Consider the following 18,779-nt stretch of genomic DNA (forward strand, 5'->3'; position numbering starts at 1 on the left):
CCGTTCACGTCGATGTCTTTTACACCAGATACTACGAGTATGAAAGAGCTCCTCTAGCGGTTCAAGCAGAAACATCCAAAGTGGTTTTACAGGTCACACAACATCCCAGGGCTCTTTCATTATTGTCATTTATTTCTTCCAAGTGAAAAAAATTGGTCTTTAGCATAGAGATATTTCGAATAGTACAACCAAGAGTGCGATATTTAACTAATATCAGCTGGTTTTACAGAAGAGGGTGGATTTAGTACAATTTCCAACTAAAATAATAAAATGAATAGGATAAAAAAGGTGCTTATATTGTATACCAATCACATGGGTAAGGGGAAAATACAGCTCTACTGTGTTGGCAGATTTACAGTATTGTGTTGTTTTTATTTTATTTTATTATAATTTTACCTTCTTTCACATCTTATTTGATTACATTAAGAGTATTTATTTATTTATTAGTCGAAATAATTTAGACTAATAAATTCCTCAGTTGAAAAATTTGTAAACAAATGGTTGTAGTCAATATATAATCGTTTTTATTCCTTCACACAGTAGGGAAAAAAACAGCTTTGAAAAACTACGGTGCCATTGAATCATGGGTAATAGACCTTTTAACCAAATCAGAAGTGATTTCAATCAATCTCACCTGGTAAAGTTTCACTTGCACTGCTGCTGTGTTCAAGCATCACAACACAATTTTTTCTTTTTCTGTGGTACTTTATCAAGTTTGTTAAATGGAGTCATCAAAAGTGGACGAGTCATTTCCTACACCTCCATCATTTTTATTATCAGGTAAAAATGTTTTGTTTTTTCAAACAAAGCACTTGTTAATGAGTTTTCCAGGCCCAAGTTAAGTTGAAGATACGTCACTGTGTATCCATTTTCCTTCAGAAGGAACTAGGACATGGCAAGATGTGAGAATCAGCCAAATCCACTCACCTTACAGCCCTCTGCCACCACCACCTCCCTTCCCCTCTCCTCTGTCAGGTATGTACTAATATTTACCTCCATAATGAGAATGTAGAATAGGCCTGTATGTCATATATTCCTTGTTCACAATTGTTAGTTGGGTTACAGAGTTCTTTGTCCATTTTGAATATGAACTTGTATTGTGTGGCCTACACATTAGCTTTTAATTCTAGAGGTTGTTTAACTCTTTGTTTGACAGAAATGACATTTTTCTCTAATGGTTCCTAATATCTAGAAGGGAATTTCCAGGTAATTAAACGGCTGCTGCTTGATGTTTAATTACCAAGTTACTGATTTCAATGTAAGTGTTAATTTCTGTTTCCTTTTGCCATCCCTGTAGTGACTGCTACTCCTTCATGCACTCCCAGACCAAAGTTTGTGAGCTATGAAACTGAGTTGTTGCGCTCTCCAGCACTGACAACATGCACCACCTGTCAAACTCAGGTCACCACCGAAGTCACCTTCCAAGTAGGGACCTATGCTTGGCTCATGTGTCTTGTGTTTCTGTTGTGTGGGTAAGAAAGATGCATTTACACACCTAAATCTGGTCGTCTCAAATTTTAATCTTATTAATATATAACTGTGTAAATTCTGTCTTGCAGGTTGATTTTGGGCTGTTGCCTGATTCCATTTTTTGTAAACCAGTTTAAGGATGCCTACCACTCATGTCCTCTTTGTCATCGGGTCCTTCATATACATAAAAAGGCATGCTGTAAATGAAATACATTGTAGTAGTAAGATACATGCCTTTGAGACAGATTTATATGTTTAGTAATATATAATATATAAGTTCCTTTCATGTAGAATTATGAAACTTTTAACCAATTTTTAGGCATATTTAGAAACAAAGTATTCAATAAATGTTTTCTGGGCCAACTTTTTTAATAAGAAATATAGTGGAAAAATACTTTAATACTTGTAAAAGAATAAAAAATATACTTGCAAGTCTTTTTTTTCTCTTTTGATGAAGATGAATTAAAATGTAATGTAACATTGCATGGAATTAAGCTAGCAATGGGGGTGGGGGATAGGGGGGTGATTTTAAATATTAACATTTATATCGATGCTTCAGATGCCCTTGTTTTCTACAGACATTGACACTACCACTGTTGAGTAAAAAAACACCTTGGATTAAAGCCTGCATGTGCTCTTGTACTGTGTGTAGTAAACGTGCCCTCACTGATCAGACTGGAGGATTACAAGTGTAGGTTTATTTTAGATCTTTGAGCCTCTGAGTAATGAGCATTTGACATGGTGCTACAGCCTTTATACTGTACTCTTTCTCTGAGGCCATGCATGCCTTTTTGAAGCATCCCATACCACGCCCCTCAATGCTTCTCTGGTATAAAACGTCAGGATGTCTTCTGTCTGAGGTAGGTGAGTTTTGGTTGATCCAAGCAGCAATGCACTAGCTGTCCGCTGAACCCTGCATGGCTGAGGATGCATCAGAGGATCCTGCTTGCCTCAGTAAACTGGTTTCCTTCTTGGAACCCTCCTCTTTTTTCTTCCAGCACTTCAGCTGCAAAACTGACCTCATCTCCTATTTGTTTCTTTGTGTTGCCAAAATGCCATTCATCCCACCAGTATCAATTACACGCTCCATGTCTGGACTGACTGGGAAGGAGAGAGCTATCAACAATACTTCATCTGCTAACATTATGACCAAAACTAAAGTTCCAAGAGAAGACAAAGGCAACTCAGTCACAGAGCGACTGACTTTAAACCTGAAGCAGCTGGGGAAAAAGAGTCAACCCAAGAGTCATCTACCAACAGCCAAAGGAGTGTCTGCAGCAGAGCTGCATGCAAAGAGAAGGGGCCGCTTGATGCCTTCCTCACAAACGGACAGCTTCCCTACTTCCAGCTCAGGAGAATCGCTGTCTAAGACACAGCAGCGCAAACACGGCAGCCAGACTTCTGCAAAGAGTGAACCAGCGAAGACAAAGCAGGATCAAGAACAGGCTCGTTTCACACTGACACTCACACCTGAGGCTGTTCTGTTGTTGCAGCGGAGGAACAGTGAGAGGCATCAACGTTCAGCTGCCAGACATGCTGGAAGTGGAGCATCCACAGATTCTAGACGCAGGCGGGAAAATGTCTCTAAAAGACACCAGCCATCTAATCAAAGAAACAACATGTTGAACAGCAGAGTCGTTACTAAAATAAATGCTGATGCTGAACCGGGAGACATAAGTTCCATTGTAAAAATCTCACTTCTGAATGAGAAACATAAGTATGATGATGTGGAATACGAAGAAGAGGACTATGGTGTGGACGAGCGTGTGGTGCTAAAATGCACTGAGTGGCTCCGTGGGCTGGAGAACGCACCAGTGACAGTGGGGAACAGCTTGAACAGGAGTGCAAGCAGTGTAAAAAGTTTCTAAAGGTGAAATTATTAATCACAGTGCTGGCTATTTACCATTTCATTTTAGAGTAAAATATAAGCAGTTTTATTTACTTAAAACTTAGCTCTTATGAGTAGTTTTTGGTGTCCATGATATAAAATCTCTGTTATTGGCGTTGCTGGCAACAGGACAAATGGACAGATTAGAACAAAGCCTCTGTAAAAATATGTACAAAATTAGACGTGTCATGGAAATTAGCATTTCATGAAATTATAAAATTCTCCAAAGACCAATGACAACGTTTTTGTGTTTTACATATCACATAATGTCGAATAAAAAGCTACAAAAATATGGAAATGGAAAAAATACTTTATTAATCCAATCCTAATCGGAGTATCAGACTGAATTGGGGGTTCAGAGTACTCTATGTGCTATGTCAGCAGAAAAAGATGACTTTCCTTTTAATAATCAAAAATACTTGTGTAAAATTAAAGAGAAACTGCTTTGAGTGCAGATTGTATATTAGACAATGACTATGTCCATACTTAAATTTCACATAGTAATCAATATATTTAGGATAAGTCGCATAATTTCTCAAAAATTTGAATACATTTTTTTAGCTGTTTCTGTAAGGCAAAAAAAGAAAAAAACTTTTTACATTAACTTAATTTTCAATGGAAGAGATTTTTTTGTTAATGTAATTTCATTACATTTTAAGTTGCAATGACAAAGTTCTATTCTAAAATCTGGATTATATACATTTTTTTAAGCAGCTAATGTTTACTCACTAAATGTAAGTAGCTTTATAAGATCTAAGAGGCTGGCTTTCTTCTTGTTATTTACTCCCTCGTGCTCAAACCAAGTACACTAAGAAGCTTATCACTCTGGGAGTCAAATGTTACAACACGTGTGTTTAGAGCGAGTGTGTCAATGAGTCAGAAATTTCACGTGTGCAGCGAATATCTACATTTTACATAACAAATAATGACAGGAAAACCTTATGTAGTGCAAACATTTAAAACATCAGCTCTATAATTTTTCTGTTAAATAAATAGAATAAAGACATATTGTACAGTGCATGATAGATACACAAACAAATGGGCAGGCATCATTTCCAGCGGTTGATTCGTCTCAGCTGCACATAGGCCAGGACCATGCAGACAACAATGATTCCCAGTAGAGCCACTTGGTTCTGCCAGAAGCCCCACACAGAGTAGTCGATGTCCATGCTTCTCAGAAACAGCTCCCCTGGGATACTGCCGCACAGAGAAAAGGCACTTAATATCAAGAGAGTCTTACTGTGTTTTAAATCTAATTATGAAATCACACTCACATTGTAGTGTTGCTTAAGAACAACTGTCCTTTCATCTCATTGATGTTGACGGCCTAGAGGATACAAAGAGGTCTTGCTGAACAATATCGTCACTTCAGACAAAGGCAGGTTAAATTTATGCTCAAAAGCAATCTTTGCTTTGCATTCTATGTTTTCTGTATCTTACATTCAGTCCATATCTGAAAATACTGATCCATTTCAGCCAAGAGAGCCAGTTCAGCATGGCATTTAGATTGACAAGGAATCCACCAAAGACCTAGATCAGGAAAGGGAAGAGGTAAGGTAGGTGATAACCAGGGAAATTCTGTTACACTTCTTAAAGCAACCTGTTTTGCCCTAACTGATGTGCCCAATGTGTTGGAAACTGACATGAAGTGGTCTTCATCAACTGTCCAAGTTTTAGATGAGTTGGGAGTGTGTGTGTATGTGTGTGTATGTGTGTGCATGCGTGCGTGTCTGTTTTGGCATCTCACCATCATAAACACAAAGGGTAGAGCAATGAGGATGTTAGCCATCGCAAATGTAGATACACTCGCTGAGACGAGAAAAGCAAGTCCAACTCCTGCCAGGCTGACCATAGACATGGTCAGAGCAAAGCAGAGGAAGGCTTCAAAGGCAGGTTTCAACCCTGAAGTGATGGTAAGCAGGTGGAAACAGGAGGACATATTAATATAATCCAGCAGTGGATACATAAATCAGTGTGACATACACATGGAATCAGATAACTCCATGATACACAGTTAAGCTTGTACAGTTTTATTATTTACCTCTTCATTTGCTACTTTTTAGTTGTAAATCATGAGGAAAACTTGCAATAGCACTTTATTGATTCTGAGACCTCTATATTAATTCCAGATAATAGTAAATAGTAAACCTCTTTCCCTCAGGGAAACTATATCAAGCTATCAAATGCACTACATCTCATCATTTTAAAAGTTTTTTTCCACAAGCTGTCATGACTTTGAACAACGAACTCTGAAATGCCTCAGACATGCATTTTACTGTTTTAGTTATTTTTACTGCTATTTATTTATATAGTGTTTTATACAGTGTTTTTTATTGATTTAGTGATTTTATTGTTCTTTGTATTATGCGTTTTAGGATGTGTCTATGTGTTGTATTCGTAGGCTTGTGGTTGTATGTTTGTTTTGTCTGTTAAATGTGACAATGCACTTTAGGTTCCTTGCAACTGTTTTTTCCAATGTGGTGTCCTCCTACAAATGGCAAATAACCTAAACTTAAACTTAAATGATAGTTCTTTAAAGAATATGAAAATACCAACACCTGCTCCTCTCTGCATGTCGTCAATTTCTGATACAACATGTTTTTTTGTGCACATTTGTTTCTTGAAGGCATGTTACCCATCATATAGTAGGCGATGGCTGAAAATACAAAGATTGGGATCATGCGGTTGGGGAGGAGATCAGCAAAGATCTTAGACAGGAAGTAGACGGAGGTACGGTAGTAGCCACTGGAGTTCTCATGGCTGCAACAAACATGAACATGCAGTCTCACATAAATTTATATTTTATATTTGCAATTTCAGATGCACCACTGAGCCAAACTATTGTACAGGGTATTATTTTTCCTCATTAAGATGAACATGGATAGTGGTTAAGAATTTAGAGTAGAGTAGACAATGTGCCAAAAATAAGACAACATCCTAATCAAAATAATAAAAATAATTCAATCTTTCCGAGAAAACACAACTACAACAACAGAACATGGCTCATGGTTTAAGATTTAGAGCCTCTTTAAGAACAAATGGGATTGGAGAATAGGACTGGAAGACAGACTAATACATTGCTGGTTTTGGCCTTTTAACATTAAGAAACAGGAGGAAAAATCAAATACTTTCAATGCACCTCAAGAGTGCATATATAAACTTAAAGTCTCACTCACATAAAGATAGCCCTTTCATTGATAAAGAGTTCAACAGCAGAAAGATTCCCAAACACCATGTTGATGATAAGGAAGAAAAAGGCTCCACTCCTGTTATGGAGATAGAAAGAGATAATGGTTGGATTATCAGTTGTCAATCTGACCTGTGGGTACTGTATAAACTTGAGAATGACACAAGTTATTCTCTCATCCTGATGTGGTGGCTTTTTATTTGTTCATTCTATATCTTGAATTGAAACTGAATCCACTGAATTAGTAAAATGTTTTTGTTAATAGTTTTTGTCAGCAAAGTCTGACATGAAAAAATACTTTTGCCCACATGTCCAATGTGTAATAGCATCACATTGAAAGCCAAGAAACTGTGAGGTAGTAATGATTGTTATACACTTTTAAAATGTTTTGAAACAGTAAATGAAACCATTACATTTAAAGAAAAACTGTGCTGCAACATTGAGTTGGCTGTCATGTTTCAAGTTATGCGTACCTATTCTGCAAAGCCTCAGGCAATGTCAAGGGCATCTGGTAGTAAATGAGTCCCACCAGAATTGCAAAGAAGATGTTGAGAGCCAACTGGGCATAAGAGGTCTGTGGATTCCTCAGAATGTTCAGCACTGTCCTGCCACACACCACACGCATCTGTCTCACACATGAGAAGAATGATCAATGCTTTTATGGCCACAATTACTGGGTTCAATTAGAAGGCAATCAAGCATACTGAGATAACAGATGGTTTACACAATCTTTAAACACCGTGACATAACAAACTCATCTGTTTCTGTTAATCATTGAGTTAGAACAACTCTGATTTTGATTCCCTCAGTTGATAAATAATTTTTAATAAAAAAAAAAAAGAAAAAAGTAAAGTTCTAATGTATTTCTCAACAAGTTTGCTCACTTGATAGAGAAAAGAGGTGGCATAGTCCACTGCTTCTTCTTCAGCTATGACCATTTCAGCAATGCTCTGGTTGACATGGTCCAACTCTTCTATCACATTCTGGTACAGACGGGACTGGTGATATTTCATTGCCAGGGAGTTGTTACAATCCACTTTAGGGCAATCATACACCAGAACCATGTTAAGGAGAGATGAGGACAGGAGATACAATGAATGTTTCTTTTTATAACAGCCATCACACATTAAGCAGGGTTGGTGATAACATCACATGTACATCAACTATGAAAAATGTATAAAAAAAAATAACAGTCTGACAATGTTAAATATGTAAGAACATTATATATATTACTGGAATTATTTTTCATTCTGTAAACCAGCAGAGACATTCATTGTGGCAAGAAGGCATTTTTCACACAATAAGAACTTTCTTTTACATTAATTGCCTGTTTGTTCCAACCTAAAACAAATTGCACAAATTTGAATTTAAGACTAAACCACAGAGCTTTTATCTTTGTCACTTGGCATTTTACTGTATATATTTTAACTCAAAGCAGAGACTTTGCAGAATGTTTCTTATTCACAAACCATTAAAAAAACATACGTTCAGCTTCAGTTGAACCCTTAAAACAGAATTACCTCCAGCCAACGATTCTGCTGTTGATGTTGCTTCTCCATTTGTGATGTCCATGAAGAAGTCAGCAGGGTTGTTGAAAGCCTCAATTTGGAATCCTGTCCAATACACACATCTTTACCAGACTTTCTGAAAAGAGTCCTCCTGGACATGGCATTCAATTAGTGACAAAAAGCAATGCCCCATCCAGTTTATTTTCATATTAGAAACAGGGACAAAAAGCAGTAGCTCCACTGCGGCCCATGTGATAGCTTATTATCTTGGCTTGGGGTGCCCAGCTCCGACCCTCGAGGGCCGCAGTCCTGCAGGTTTTAGATGTCTCCCTGCTCCAACACACCTAATTCAAATTTAATGGCTCTCCTCAACAGCTTGTTGTCAAGCAAGAAAATCCAAAACATGCAGGATAGTGGCTCTTGAGGACCGACCAACCTGAGACACCCATAGGGTAAGCTGTAATGTGGTCTTTCAATACCATATTTTTATTAAGTATCTAAGTATTCAGTAATCAGTTCTTGGTCAAGCTCCAGGGCCTTTCAAAACAACCAGAAAAATGCACACATTACATACCAAGATCTGTGAAGTACTCCAATGCATAACCAGCTGCTCCTGCATACACTACCTCGCCTTTGTGCATCAGAGTCAGGTGGTCAAACTGTTTGAAGATGGAGTAGCGTGGTTGGTGAATGGAGAAGATCACAGTCTTACCTCTTCTGGACAGCCTGGACACACGTTTGAACATTTTTACATAGTAACAAAGATAGGAGATGGAAAAAAAAGATTGTTTGCTTGGCAGCACTTATGTTTGCCTCGTGTAGATATTAATTAAAGTTGACAGTGAACAGCACAACATGCTGCTTGCAATTTACCAGCTAATTTTAGCATTATGCAATGTGCTTGAGAGTATTACTTGTATCTTATGTGTGCGTATATGTTGTTAATGTGTAATCAATTTAGCCATACTTGTGCAGAAGACCAATGATGCAGTTTGCTGTGTTAGAGTCCAGTCCAGTAGTTGGCTCATCCAGAAACAGCAGTGAGGGAGAAGTGATGAGTTCCATCCCAATGCTGCACCTCTTCCTCTCCCCTCCCGATACACCCCGCAGAAACTCAGTGCCAATCTGGACACACGCATGTATAACAACTCACTTCTATAAGAGTGGCATTAACATGATACTCCTGTAACTAAATGTTTTTTTAGTAGGGCAAAGAAGGCAGCTCCTAACGCAATGTCTTTGATGACAGCCAGCCAGCCGAGCATTGGTTATTGCACTTTAAAACTATTTAAGTCTGACCTCTCAGAGCCAGCCCATGCTGATCTCTGCCGTTTTAAACATTGTTCATTCAACACTGGACTGTTGCACCTTTGTTTTATCTAGCTTTGTTGTGTATATGTAAACAGCATAAGCTACTCTCAATGCAACACTTTTTCCTGTGACACCTGTGGCTATTTCAGCAGGGCAATGCCAGACCTCATTCTGCATGGCTTGCTGTTAATCACAGTGGCTTCATAGACACAGAGTGTGTACGCTTGTCAGACCTGTCTGCAGTCCAGATCTGTCTCCTATTGAAAATATATGGCACGTTGTGAAGCGGATAATCAGACAACGATAACCATGGACTGCCAAGTTGCTGAAATCTTCTGTTCAGCAAGAATGAGCGTAGATTTATAACATTTTAAAATAGCTTCAATTCGAACAATTAAAATTCGTAATTAAGAAAGGTTATTGAAACACAACAACAAAAATGCCTCTAACCCAACTATTTTTTTGTGCTGCATCAAATTTCTAAATATTGGTGAATGAGGACACTTGCTCCAGAATTTTACCTCTGCAACATTTAAGACATAATAATATTGTTTCCATTAGAGATGTTTGAGGGAAAATCTGTTTTGCAATGTGGTGCATAACGATCCTCACATTAGTGTCAGCACAGTCTGTAAGGCCTAAGTCCTGGATGATGGCATTTACTCTGTCCTCCTTATCGGTGGAGGAGTGATACTTTGGGTTGAGGCGCAGGTTGGCACTAAATAGAAGGTTCTCTTTCACGGTTAAAGTGCCCATCAGGATATCATCCTAAAAAAAAAAAAAAAAAGAAAAGATAAAGGAAAAACAAGGCAAGATTAATGTTGCAAAAAAAAAACATTTAGAAGGAAAACATGTTATAGAAAATAAATATGTGTTTGTTTACCTGAACCACATAGGCAGAGCTAAGCCTGAGTTCAGATGTGACAGCCTTGCCATTGACTAAGACCCGTCCCTGGAGTAGCCCAGCAGGGTCTTTTCTTCCTGCGATTACATCCAGCAGTCTGTGAAGAGAGTTAAAAACTCATCTTCATTTACTGTGCAGGTGGTGCACATCAAAGTTTTTATATTAATACGTAAACGATTATGTTTCTTACGATGTTTTACCGCTTCCTGTGGCCCCCATGATTGCATTCATCCCTGGTTTCATTATGCCACTAAAACAGCCATTAAAACTCATTTTTATTTTTCATTTTCCATGATACAGTTTTTTCAATATAATCTTGAAAAAATATAATATAATATAATATAATAGCTATTTCTACTATAATTTAATCACCACAAAATAGTTTACTGTAATTAATAGTTTGACTGCACACATTAACACTCTCATAGGTGGGTATCATATCCTACCTGACATCTTTGAGGATGTGTTTCTCTGGGCCTGTTTTGCGGCAGAACCTTGTCTCTTGAACACAGTAATGCAAGTTGCTAAATGTAACAGTTGGTCCTCGTTCCTGGAAATACTCCTCAAAATCAGTAATGACCTGCTCCTTGCCCATCTTCAAACACTGCAGTGTCACCAGCGCTGGTGGAAGTAAAAGTGAGATGCTTTCTGGAGTTCACAGAGACATGTGCAGGCTGACAGAAAGACAGCTGAGACAGAAAGTAATAACTTATAACACATCTGACCTTTGGACTCCCTCTGACACTGAACTTTCCCCTCAAAATCTCTACTGTAAAATTAATTACAACCAAGAGGCAACAAAAGCTGTTTAGTAAATTGGTGATGATAACAGGCGGTGATAGTGTATGCTTTTCTGCTGCTCACCTGTATGTGTTTTATTGATAGCTAAATCCTTTCATAACCCTCCAAGGGAAATTATTGTGCCTCAGCAGCATCATGATTAAAATAGAAAAGCTAAAGTAAATGCATTACATAGGCTACCATAAACATTATAGTTACTCCAAAAACAACTAAATCATTGGAAATGTAACGCAGAGGTTGGCTGTTGTAGACTGAAATGCCAAAGGGTTGGAGGATCGCCTGAAGCATTCTTTATAAAAAACAGAGTTGAATATGGAGCTCTGCAGTCTTTGCAAAAGAGTAGCACAGATATCCATGAAGGAGAACAGTTTATTTATTAACCTCTGTTTTCTCACAGACTAAAAAGCCTCTAGGTTCTGATAAAATTATGGTTCTGTCTTTCAAAATACATTCATTCCGTTAGAATGTATGGCACTAAGGATTATTCCCCAACAGACCAAACACATTCAGATTCATTGAAGCTGGAAACAGCACTCCACTTAAAGCAGATTTTACCAGAAATGTCCCGTGATTGTATTTGGCCTCAGTAGCCATTTATGCTTCAAAGGTTTGAAGGTATATATATATATATTTCAAAGGTTTGAAACTATAAAATATTTTTGCAAAAAAAGGCCAAACTTCTTTGCAGTTTCTAATCCTTCCAACGTTATGTTGTATAATGACATGACTCGCTGTTGGATCAGCAATCCGGGTTCTTGTAAAAGTACACTATGAAGTGTCGAGAGGGAGTCCTTAAACGTTTGACCATTTTGGGGATGGATTTTAATGGGCAGAGTGCCCCCTGTTGTACAGAATGCTGTATAGCAGGTTATGAGGACTCGTGTCAGATCAACTTTGTTTTTCTCTGACCTTTTCTTTTTTTTTTTTTTTTTTTACCATTGTCCAATCAGCCTTCGTGTTTGGCTGTAAGCGCCGCCTAGAAAAAATGAGACAACCAATCATTTTTCATTACAGTGAGAAAATGGGAGGGGTTGAATTCCAGAAACTCTTAGGTGTTGTCATTCGCATTCTTTAATTTAGTGTGTATAACACTGGGCGTGCGAGCGGTGCAGACAAATGTTGACAATGCGGCTCTAACAGCACTTTTGCTTTTCTTCATTTTTGTTAGAGATTTGTAACGTATTGCCCTAATATCACTTAGAAGGGATATAATCGTAGTGCGAAAGACAAGAGTCGCATATTTAACTCGAAGGCTAGCTGGCAAGCTATTAGCTAACGCCTAACGTTAGCTATGGAGGAGAGGAAGGAGGAGGGAGAAGCCGAAATCCAAGAGCACGGCCCCGAGCACTGGTTTTCGAAATGGGAACGGCAGTGCTTGGCAGAGGCAGAACAGGATAATTCCAACGAAGAGGAGACAGAACAAAGTCAACAAAAGCTATGGCACCTTTTTCAGAACTCTGCTACTGCTGTGGCACAGCTCTACAAAGGTATGCTCTTAACATACCGAAGTTCAAGTTAAGCTAACTGCCCGAGCTAATGCTAATAAAAGCCCATCCTTAGGGTGTCAATTGGCGGATGGACACAAAGGGCACAGTAAAGACTAATAGCCTTAGTATTTGCGTTTTTCCTTTATAATATTGATCGATGTACTTTAAGTCGATTTAGGGTAATAATACTTTTGTCATTTTTTTACTGACTACACAGATTTTTCCTTCGTTCTGTTGTCGATATCATGACCCTGTTCAGCTGCTAAGAAGCTAACGTTAACCCCCTGCTACGTGCTAATGCTAGCAACCGCTAACAGCCGGTCACCGTGTCAAGAGTGTGAAATGTGGCTCACGACAGCCTGAGCTGTAATAACTTTCATATGGCTAAACTTATTGATACCTATCAGTTTGTTTCTTTTAATCTGTCTAACTTTGTGTGCACTACTGCAATTGTCAGTACATTTAATCTTCCATGTCGGACGTAACACGACATTATAAATGTTTTGTCTAACAGTTATCTAGCTTGCCAAAATGGCGATACTCAGGGAGGCGATTGCAGACTGAAAATAACTGTTTTTACGCTCAATCGCTGTCGTTAATGTTGCAGTTGCGTTGTAATTTTTTTAAGGTGGGAACATGGAATCATTTTAGACAAGGACACCGTTCCGTATATTATTGCTGATGATTGCATTGTTGTTCATAAGCTGAACAAAATGGCGAAAGGATTAAAGTGTTTCCGTGGTAAAATGCATTTTGATTCAGTAAAGTGTTTTGTTTATTAAACTGAAATAGCCTGAGCAATTTGTGCACTTCTAACGGGAAATTTAAATAACACTTTTGGTTGGGTTTATTTCACAAGAAACTTATAGTCAGAGTAATATGTTCTTAGTTGGCTTACTAATTTTAAGGTGGACTTTTGTCTACAGCTGCCTTTTTTGCAACATTATTTAAATATCCCATGTCAGGGGCTATTAGTGTCGTTATCACTCACTTTGTATTGGAATCCTGCACGTACAGTTAATTTTGCGTACAGGTTCCCCCCATTTTGTGCTTACAAACAGCAACTCTCTGTACATGAAATTTATTACCTGGAAAACCTTCTAGATGGCCTTAACAGATTAAATCTCATCCACTCTGTTCTTAAAGACCAAACTTGTGAAAGAACAGTACAGACTAATGTACTGAAGGTGGGCTAAACCCAAATACTTGTGGATAGGCTTATGGCAGATCAAATCATTGTTTTCTTCTGCATGTCTGCTTTATATCGGTGCTCTTTACATACGTTTTTGTTATTACCTTTTGAAGAACTTGAAAGTCTAGTTTGCACAAACCAGCTTACACTTTTAACAGCCACTCTGAGTTGTGTTTTTTTTTTTTTTTTTTTTTTTTTACGTTTTGGAAAAAACAAACTGTCAAAATATGACATTGTGTGTCCTAAGCCAGCTAATGCTAAACTTAAGAAGCCACCTTACACCATAAGTGCACTTGGATTTCTTTGTCTTTCACCCCTTTTTTTTAATCTCCTTGAAAAGGAACATAGGAATAGAGGAATTTAAGCAGCAACTGTGTTAGTGTAAAGACATCTTCACAATTGGACTGTATCTTTTTTTAAATTTCATTCATAGATCGAGTATGTCAACAACAAGGCCTCTCCCTCTGGGTGCCCTTCCAGAATGCTGCCACAGCTGTCACTAATCTTTACAAAGGCAAGTAATATGTTACTTTAACAATTTCCAGTCTTGTGAATACGTCTTTTTTTTTTTCTTTTTCTTTTTGATTTGATATGGCCTATTAGAAGTACTGCATGCAAATGAGACTAGTTTAATTGGTTTTCATTGTTGGTAACCAGCTTAATTAAATGGCCTAACCTTGTGTGTTATCAGAGAGTATGGAAGCCCACCAGCGGAGCTATGACCTGGGTATCCATTTAGGTTATCAGCGCAGAAATAAGGAGGTGATTGCATGGGTAAAGAAGCGCAGAAGAACTATCAGACGAGAAGACCTGATTAGCTTCTTGTGTGGCAAAGTTCCCCCTCCACGGACAGCTCGTACCCCACCCAAAGTTGCCATGGTCTCTGCAAGTCGGTCATCGCCCCCGGAGACGGACAACTCTGTCGAGACTGACTTGCAGCCCTTCAGAGAGGCCATAGCCCTCCATGGTTAGCCAAAATGCCACATTCAGCGGGAAGCTGTGTTATGAAGTTTTATTTATGATGTAAGTTTGATGTGACTTAATTTATCTTATTTTCTTCTTTCTTTGTTTGTTTCTTCCTTTGGTTTCCCAGGCCTGAGTGGTGCCATGGCTAGCATTTCTGTTCGTTCTGGTCCTCCTGGTTCCCCAACTCACCCTGCCCAGCCCCTCAGTCGTCGTAGGAATGGTCTTCATGACATGGACCTCAACACCTTCATAGCTGAGGAGATGGCACTTCATTTAGATTCTGCTGCCAGTCGTAAACGAGGCTCTGCACCCTGTAGTGATGTCATCACAGACTCACCCACTCATAAACGGAACAGGATGCTCTGAACTTTTCTTTCATCAATAATTCCTCTGCTGTCCTCTACTTGGTGGCCGATTGGACAGGTGATGGGGACTGATGCCTTGGCTAGCCAATAAAATCTTCCTCCACAAGCTCTTTTCAGACATGAGATGTGTAGCATTGTTGGTTTCTTCAATCTGACAAAGCGATATCAGTGAGTCATTCAGACATTGGTAACTTTCTGTTAATATTTCTAACTTCTTCAGTAAGACATACATACCTGTGAAAGTGACTGACATAGTCACAGCGCCATAACTATTCAAATTAGCATGCCAAATGTACAGTGATTGTGTAAACCATAGCAGCAGCGGTGGTTGGAATCAGCTGAAATTGTCACTTTTCTACATATTTAAGCACATTAAACATTGTTATGGTTGTGAGGGTTTTATTGCATTACAGTAACGGCACAGTTGGTGTAAAGTCAAAAAGTTCTTGTCTTTCACCTGAGGACATTGCCACCCTTGGTGCTTTGTGTCAGTTTAGGAGCTGTGCTACAAACATAAATAAGTCGTTTAAGAGTTAGTTTGTGCATCTAAACATGCTGTTTTGCAATCACAATGAGTATCAAGCAGCATGGTGTTTAAACTGGATGTCAAAAATAAAAATAGGAGCTGTAGCTACAGCTTAAACACTAAATGGTATTGATATTCGTTAGAAAAAAAATTAGTCCTGCAGCTGATAATTGTAGGTAAAATCATGAAGAAGGAAAGTTTGAACAGTGCTGTTTTTTTTACTACTAAATCCAACAATACAATCTGCCAGATTACTGGAAACAACTGATCAGATTTCAAATTGACCCACCGCTGCTGTGCTGCCAGCCCATTAATGTGACTGCGGCACTTCAAATTTGTACCTTACAAATGAAAGGGATGCTTATATGTTGTTCAGTCTGACCTGGTCAGATTGCTGTTGCAAATATGTTACAGAAAAGCACCGGTGGTGTGATTGGCATGACGTCGTCAGGGTAAGTGACCACCACATAAATGGAAAGCAGTGCATGTCTGAAAGGGGCTTTAGTTGCAATGTTACAATAAAGAAAAACTTGATTATCAGCCTGGATTTTCAGCCCGTTCATTATTTCCCACCTGTCATTTCTCATCTTAACAGAAAACTTCTCACTCATCCTCTTCATAGTAAAATCATGTTTTCTAAAAAATGTGTCTTCCTTGTTTGTTTGGTTGCCCTCAATAGTTTTGGCAGTGAACCACACTACACTTAAAACCTTTGAAACTGCAGAATGTTTAATTGGTTATTGCTTATTTGTGATTCACATTTTTAATTAGATTAATTAGACTAGCCTACTTTTTGCATTTCTCTTTCCCCCCCCCCCTTTCTACTAAAACACTTCCTCTTTAGTGGCGTGTGGGCTAAATCAGGCTGGACTGAAATCTGGGCTCTTCAGGAGGCTGAACTGACTGTTGGGCTTCACTAAAAAGCAATTGTCAGCGTGTGTGTCATTCTGCTGGAGCTCTGTTTGTGTATCTGACAGCAGAACTGCCACTTACTGTGTTGTACATGTCTTTGCCTTCAAGAAAGCTGCTACAGTATATCTGGTTGTATTGCAGACTGAGTGTGTGTGTGTCTATGTATGTTTCACCCGCTTGTTTTTATCTTTTACTTATGTTTTTTTTTTTTCTCAGTTGCTCTTTGCAGTCTAAGCCAGGGTTTTATCACAAAGCACCTCAGTCCAGTTCATACACACAAGTGGGAGAATAGGATGGACGCGATTCTCGCTAAGCGTTCTCTGAGAAAGTACCTTTGTCCTGCATTTATAATTATTATTTTATAACCACACTTGTATCTATAGGGACGTTTACAAAACACCAATGCACATAGTTTTCATATCAGCGTCCAAATACACTTAATTGTGCTCTGGTTCTGTCAATGAAACATTACAACAGTAAAAGTTTCAAAGCTTGCATTAATTGACCTGCTTAATGTTTACTTTTGGCACATGAATAGGAACATAGACTCTTGCCATTATTTTATGTCTTGATTTTCAAGATTTATAACACACACTTGTGATTTCAGCTTTAAACATAGAAAATTACGGGCACCAATTAATCTGTGAATTAGTAGGGCTGGTGGCTGTGAGATTATATTTTGTTTAGCCAGTTTATGGATTATTGGGTGTGTTAGTTCAGCAAAACATTTGTTTTTGCTAATTTCACACAGCTTTGTGATACAATCTTGTGTAATGTGTGTAAATAATGTAGGTGCTGTTATGTGGTACATATTGTAAAAAGTGCTAATCCATGGGGATGTTCTTGTACAATAATGATTCTGAAATTAAAATAACATTAAGTTGCCTGAGTCTTCTAAAATTTTTTGTTTTGTTTGTTCTTGTATGCCATATGCATCGCCTTCTGGGGGGTGGACCCTTTCCCAGCTGTTTTTATTAGTTTTTCAGCAAACTAAAAACATTTTGAGAACGTTGTGCAGTTTATCTTCACTGACACTTGGGGGTGACAAATACTTAATTCAGCTTCTGCTTCTGTACAAAAAAGTTGCTGCTATAAACATAGACAATGAGTGTACAGATAATATGTAGATGGCAACTTTTTGTATCAGAAATTATGTGTGTTTCCCAGAAATTCAGATCTTCATATGAAAACTATATATATTTACGATTAATGTACTTATGATTTTCATTACAGTACTTTTTTTATTTCTCTTTTTTCCATTGTCAGCTTGTAAAGTAATTTTAGTTGTTAATGTCTGACAAATGCATTTCCCAGCATTATTTGTAAACTTATGAAATATGTTAAATAGCAGTAATTTAGCAGCTGTTTCAGATGTCAGTTGGTCTGAGTCAGTGCAGTAGTAAGCAAGCAGCGGACAAATAGTTGCAGACAGCTGATGAGTAATTAGATGTGGTTATGTTCTTACTTTACCTAGGCAATAGCACTGATGAGCACAAAGAAAAGTGATTACTGCTCTGCAGACCTCAAGTGACATAAAATATAATCGTTGCTTGGAAGATTGTGTTCTCAGTCATAGGTGTCATATTATATGAAACCCTGAATAAATAGCACCAAAACTATCAAACTGCACATGCATTTTTTTGTTTTCACTACTTACGTATCTAAAAATGCCCCAACTATATCAGCCTGCACAAAAATGAACTTACTTTTAAAAAAAATGTTTCAACAGTTCTGCCAGTTACACAATCTTTATCAACAGCTGGAGTACACAAACTTTATACAATCATTCTGAAAAGGGAAATGAATTAACTAAGATGTACCCTCTACTAAAACCTGACAATGAAACCAGCTATTTCACTGCCAGCTTTGGGCTCCAGACCAACCTGAACCTGGTCAAGATGATAAAAACTCTACTAAGATGGGTCAAATCTGGACTAGATTATCTCACAGATTGTATAAACTCTTTAAAACACAGTTTCTGTTTTGTTAAAACGCAAAAAGTCAAAATTTGTCTAAATATTGTGGTTTCAAACTGTAATCGGTAAAGTCATCTACAGTATAAACCAAAACAAGGTGAAAAGAATGTGTGGTGTTTGTGTGTGGTTTTTGGAACTGTACCCAGTGGAAGGTGGTCTAGATCCCAGAGCAGCACCAGATTGGCCCTTTTCTGCCTTCAGTCTTAACTGCCATTTTGAAGGTTTCTAATCAGAAGCCAGTGTCACTGTTATGTCAAAGTATGTGGTTGGCAGCAACTTAAAGAAA

The 18,779-nt window shown here is 38.1% G+C and overlaps 3 protein-coding genes across 4 annotated transcripts; 2 read left to right on the forward strand and 1 right to left on the reverse strand.

Moving 5' to 3' along the window:
• Positions 1–134: 134 nt before the first annotated feature.
• LOC121637937 (lipopolysaccharide-induced tumor necrosis factor-alpha factor homolog) lies at positions 135–1,853 on the forward strand. 2 transcript variants are annotated; one of them, XM_041982294.1, is made up of 4 exons: positions 135–780; positions 880–975; positions 1,298–1,472; positions 1,560–1,853. In XM_041982294.1, exons 1-4 carry the CDS (start codon positions 723–725, stop codon positions 1,675–1,677), a joined length of 447 nt encoding a protein of 148 aa, XP_041838228.1. In that variant the 5' UTR covers positions 135–722; the 3' UTR covers positions 1,678–1,853. The 2 variants fall into 2 exon arrangements, with proteins under 2 accessions (XP_041838228.1, XP_041838229.1); XM_041982295.1 differs by having other exon boundaries at positions 883–975.
• A 2,493-nt stretch (positions 1,854–4,346) lies between these two features.
• abcg2b (ATP-binding cassette, sub-family G (WHITE), member 2b) lies at positions 4,347–10,889 on the reverse strand. The gene is made up of 15 exons (XM_041982296.1): positions 10,715–10,889; positions 10,459–10,518; positions 10,248–10,365; positions 9,977–10,132; positions 9,021–9,178; positions 8,628–8,779; positions 8,066–8,158; positions 7,430–7,581; positions 7,019–7,170; positions 6,535–6,624; positions 5,994–6,118; positions 5,106–5,260; positions 4,799–4,888; positions 4,633–4,685; positions 4,347–4,555 (listed from the first exon to the last, which is right to left on the reverse strand). The coding sequence occupies exons 1-15, from the start codon at positions 10,861–10,863 to the stop codon at positions 4,408–4,410; spliced, it is 1,851 nt and encodes a 616-aa protein (XP_041838230.1). The 5' UTR covers positions 10,864–10,889; the 3' UTR covers positions 4,347–4,407.
• Positions 10,890–12,130: 1,241 nt separating this feature from the next.
• zgc:77849 (UPF0472 protein C16orf72 homolog) lies at positions 12,131–17,402 on the forward strand. The gene is made up of 4 exons (XM_041982292.1): positions 12,131–12,556; positions 14,182–14,262; positions 14,440–14,715; positions 14,842–17,402. Exons 1-4 carry the CDS (start codon positions 12,361–12,363, stop codon positions 15,078–15,080), a joined length of 792 nt encoding a protein of 263 aa, XP_041838226.1. The 5' UTR covers positions 12,131–12,360; the 3' UTR covers positions 15,081–17,402.
• The last annotated feature ends 1,377 nt before the right edge of the window (positions 17,403–18,779 follow it).

Source organism: Melanotaenia boesemani, chromosome 4 (genome assembly GCF_017639745.1).
Source record: "Melanotaenia boesemani isolate fMelBoe1 chromosome 4, fMelBoe1.pri, whole genome shotgun sequence".
Lineage (NCBI taxonomy): Eukaryota > Metazoa > Chordata > Actinopteri > Atheriniformes > Melanotaeniidae > Melanotaenia > Melanotaenia boesemani.

Bases quoted from the DNA above. Each gene is read 5' to 3' on its own strand.
- zgc:77849 (XM_041982292.1), top strand. From the start codon at position 12,361: ATGGAGGAGAGGAAGGAGGAGGGAGAAGCCGAAATCCAAGAGCACGGC. The intron at 12,557-14,181 runs GTATGCTCTTAA...TTTCATTCATAG, and splicing joins TGTGGCACAGCTCTACAAAG to ATCGAGTATGTCAACAACAA. The intron at 14,716-14,841 runs GTTAGCCAAAAT...TTGGTTTCCCAG, and splicing joins AGAGGCCATAGCCCTCCATG to GCCTGAGTGGTGCCATGGCT.
- LOC121637937 (XM_041982294.1), top strand. From the start codon at position 723: ATGGAGTCATCAAAAGTGGACGAGTCATTTCCTACACCTCCATCATTT. The intron at 781-879 runs GTAAAAATGTTT...ATTTTCCTTCAG, and splicing joins TCCATCATTTTTATTATCAG to AAGGAACTAGGACATGGCAA. The intron at 976-1,297 runs GTATGTACTAAT...CCATCCCTGTAG, and splicing joins CTTCCCCTCTCCTCTGTCAG to TGACTGCTACTCCTTCATGC.
- abcg2b (XM_041982296.1), bottom strand. From the start codon at position 10,863: ATGGGCAAGGAGCAGGTCATTACTGATTTTGAGGAGTATTTCCAGGAA. The intron at 10,519-10,714 runs GTAGGATATGAT...TGGCTGTTTTAG, and splicing joins CACATCCTCAAAGATGTCAG to TGGCATAATGAAACCAGGGA. The intron at 9,179-9,976 runs GTGAGGATCGTT...GCGTGTGTCCAG, and splicing joins CAGACTGTGCTGACACTAAT to ATTGGCACTGAGTTTCTGCG.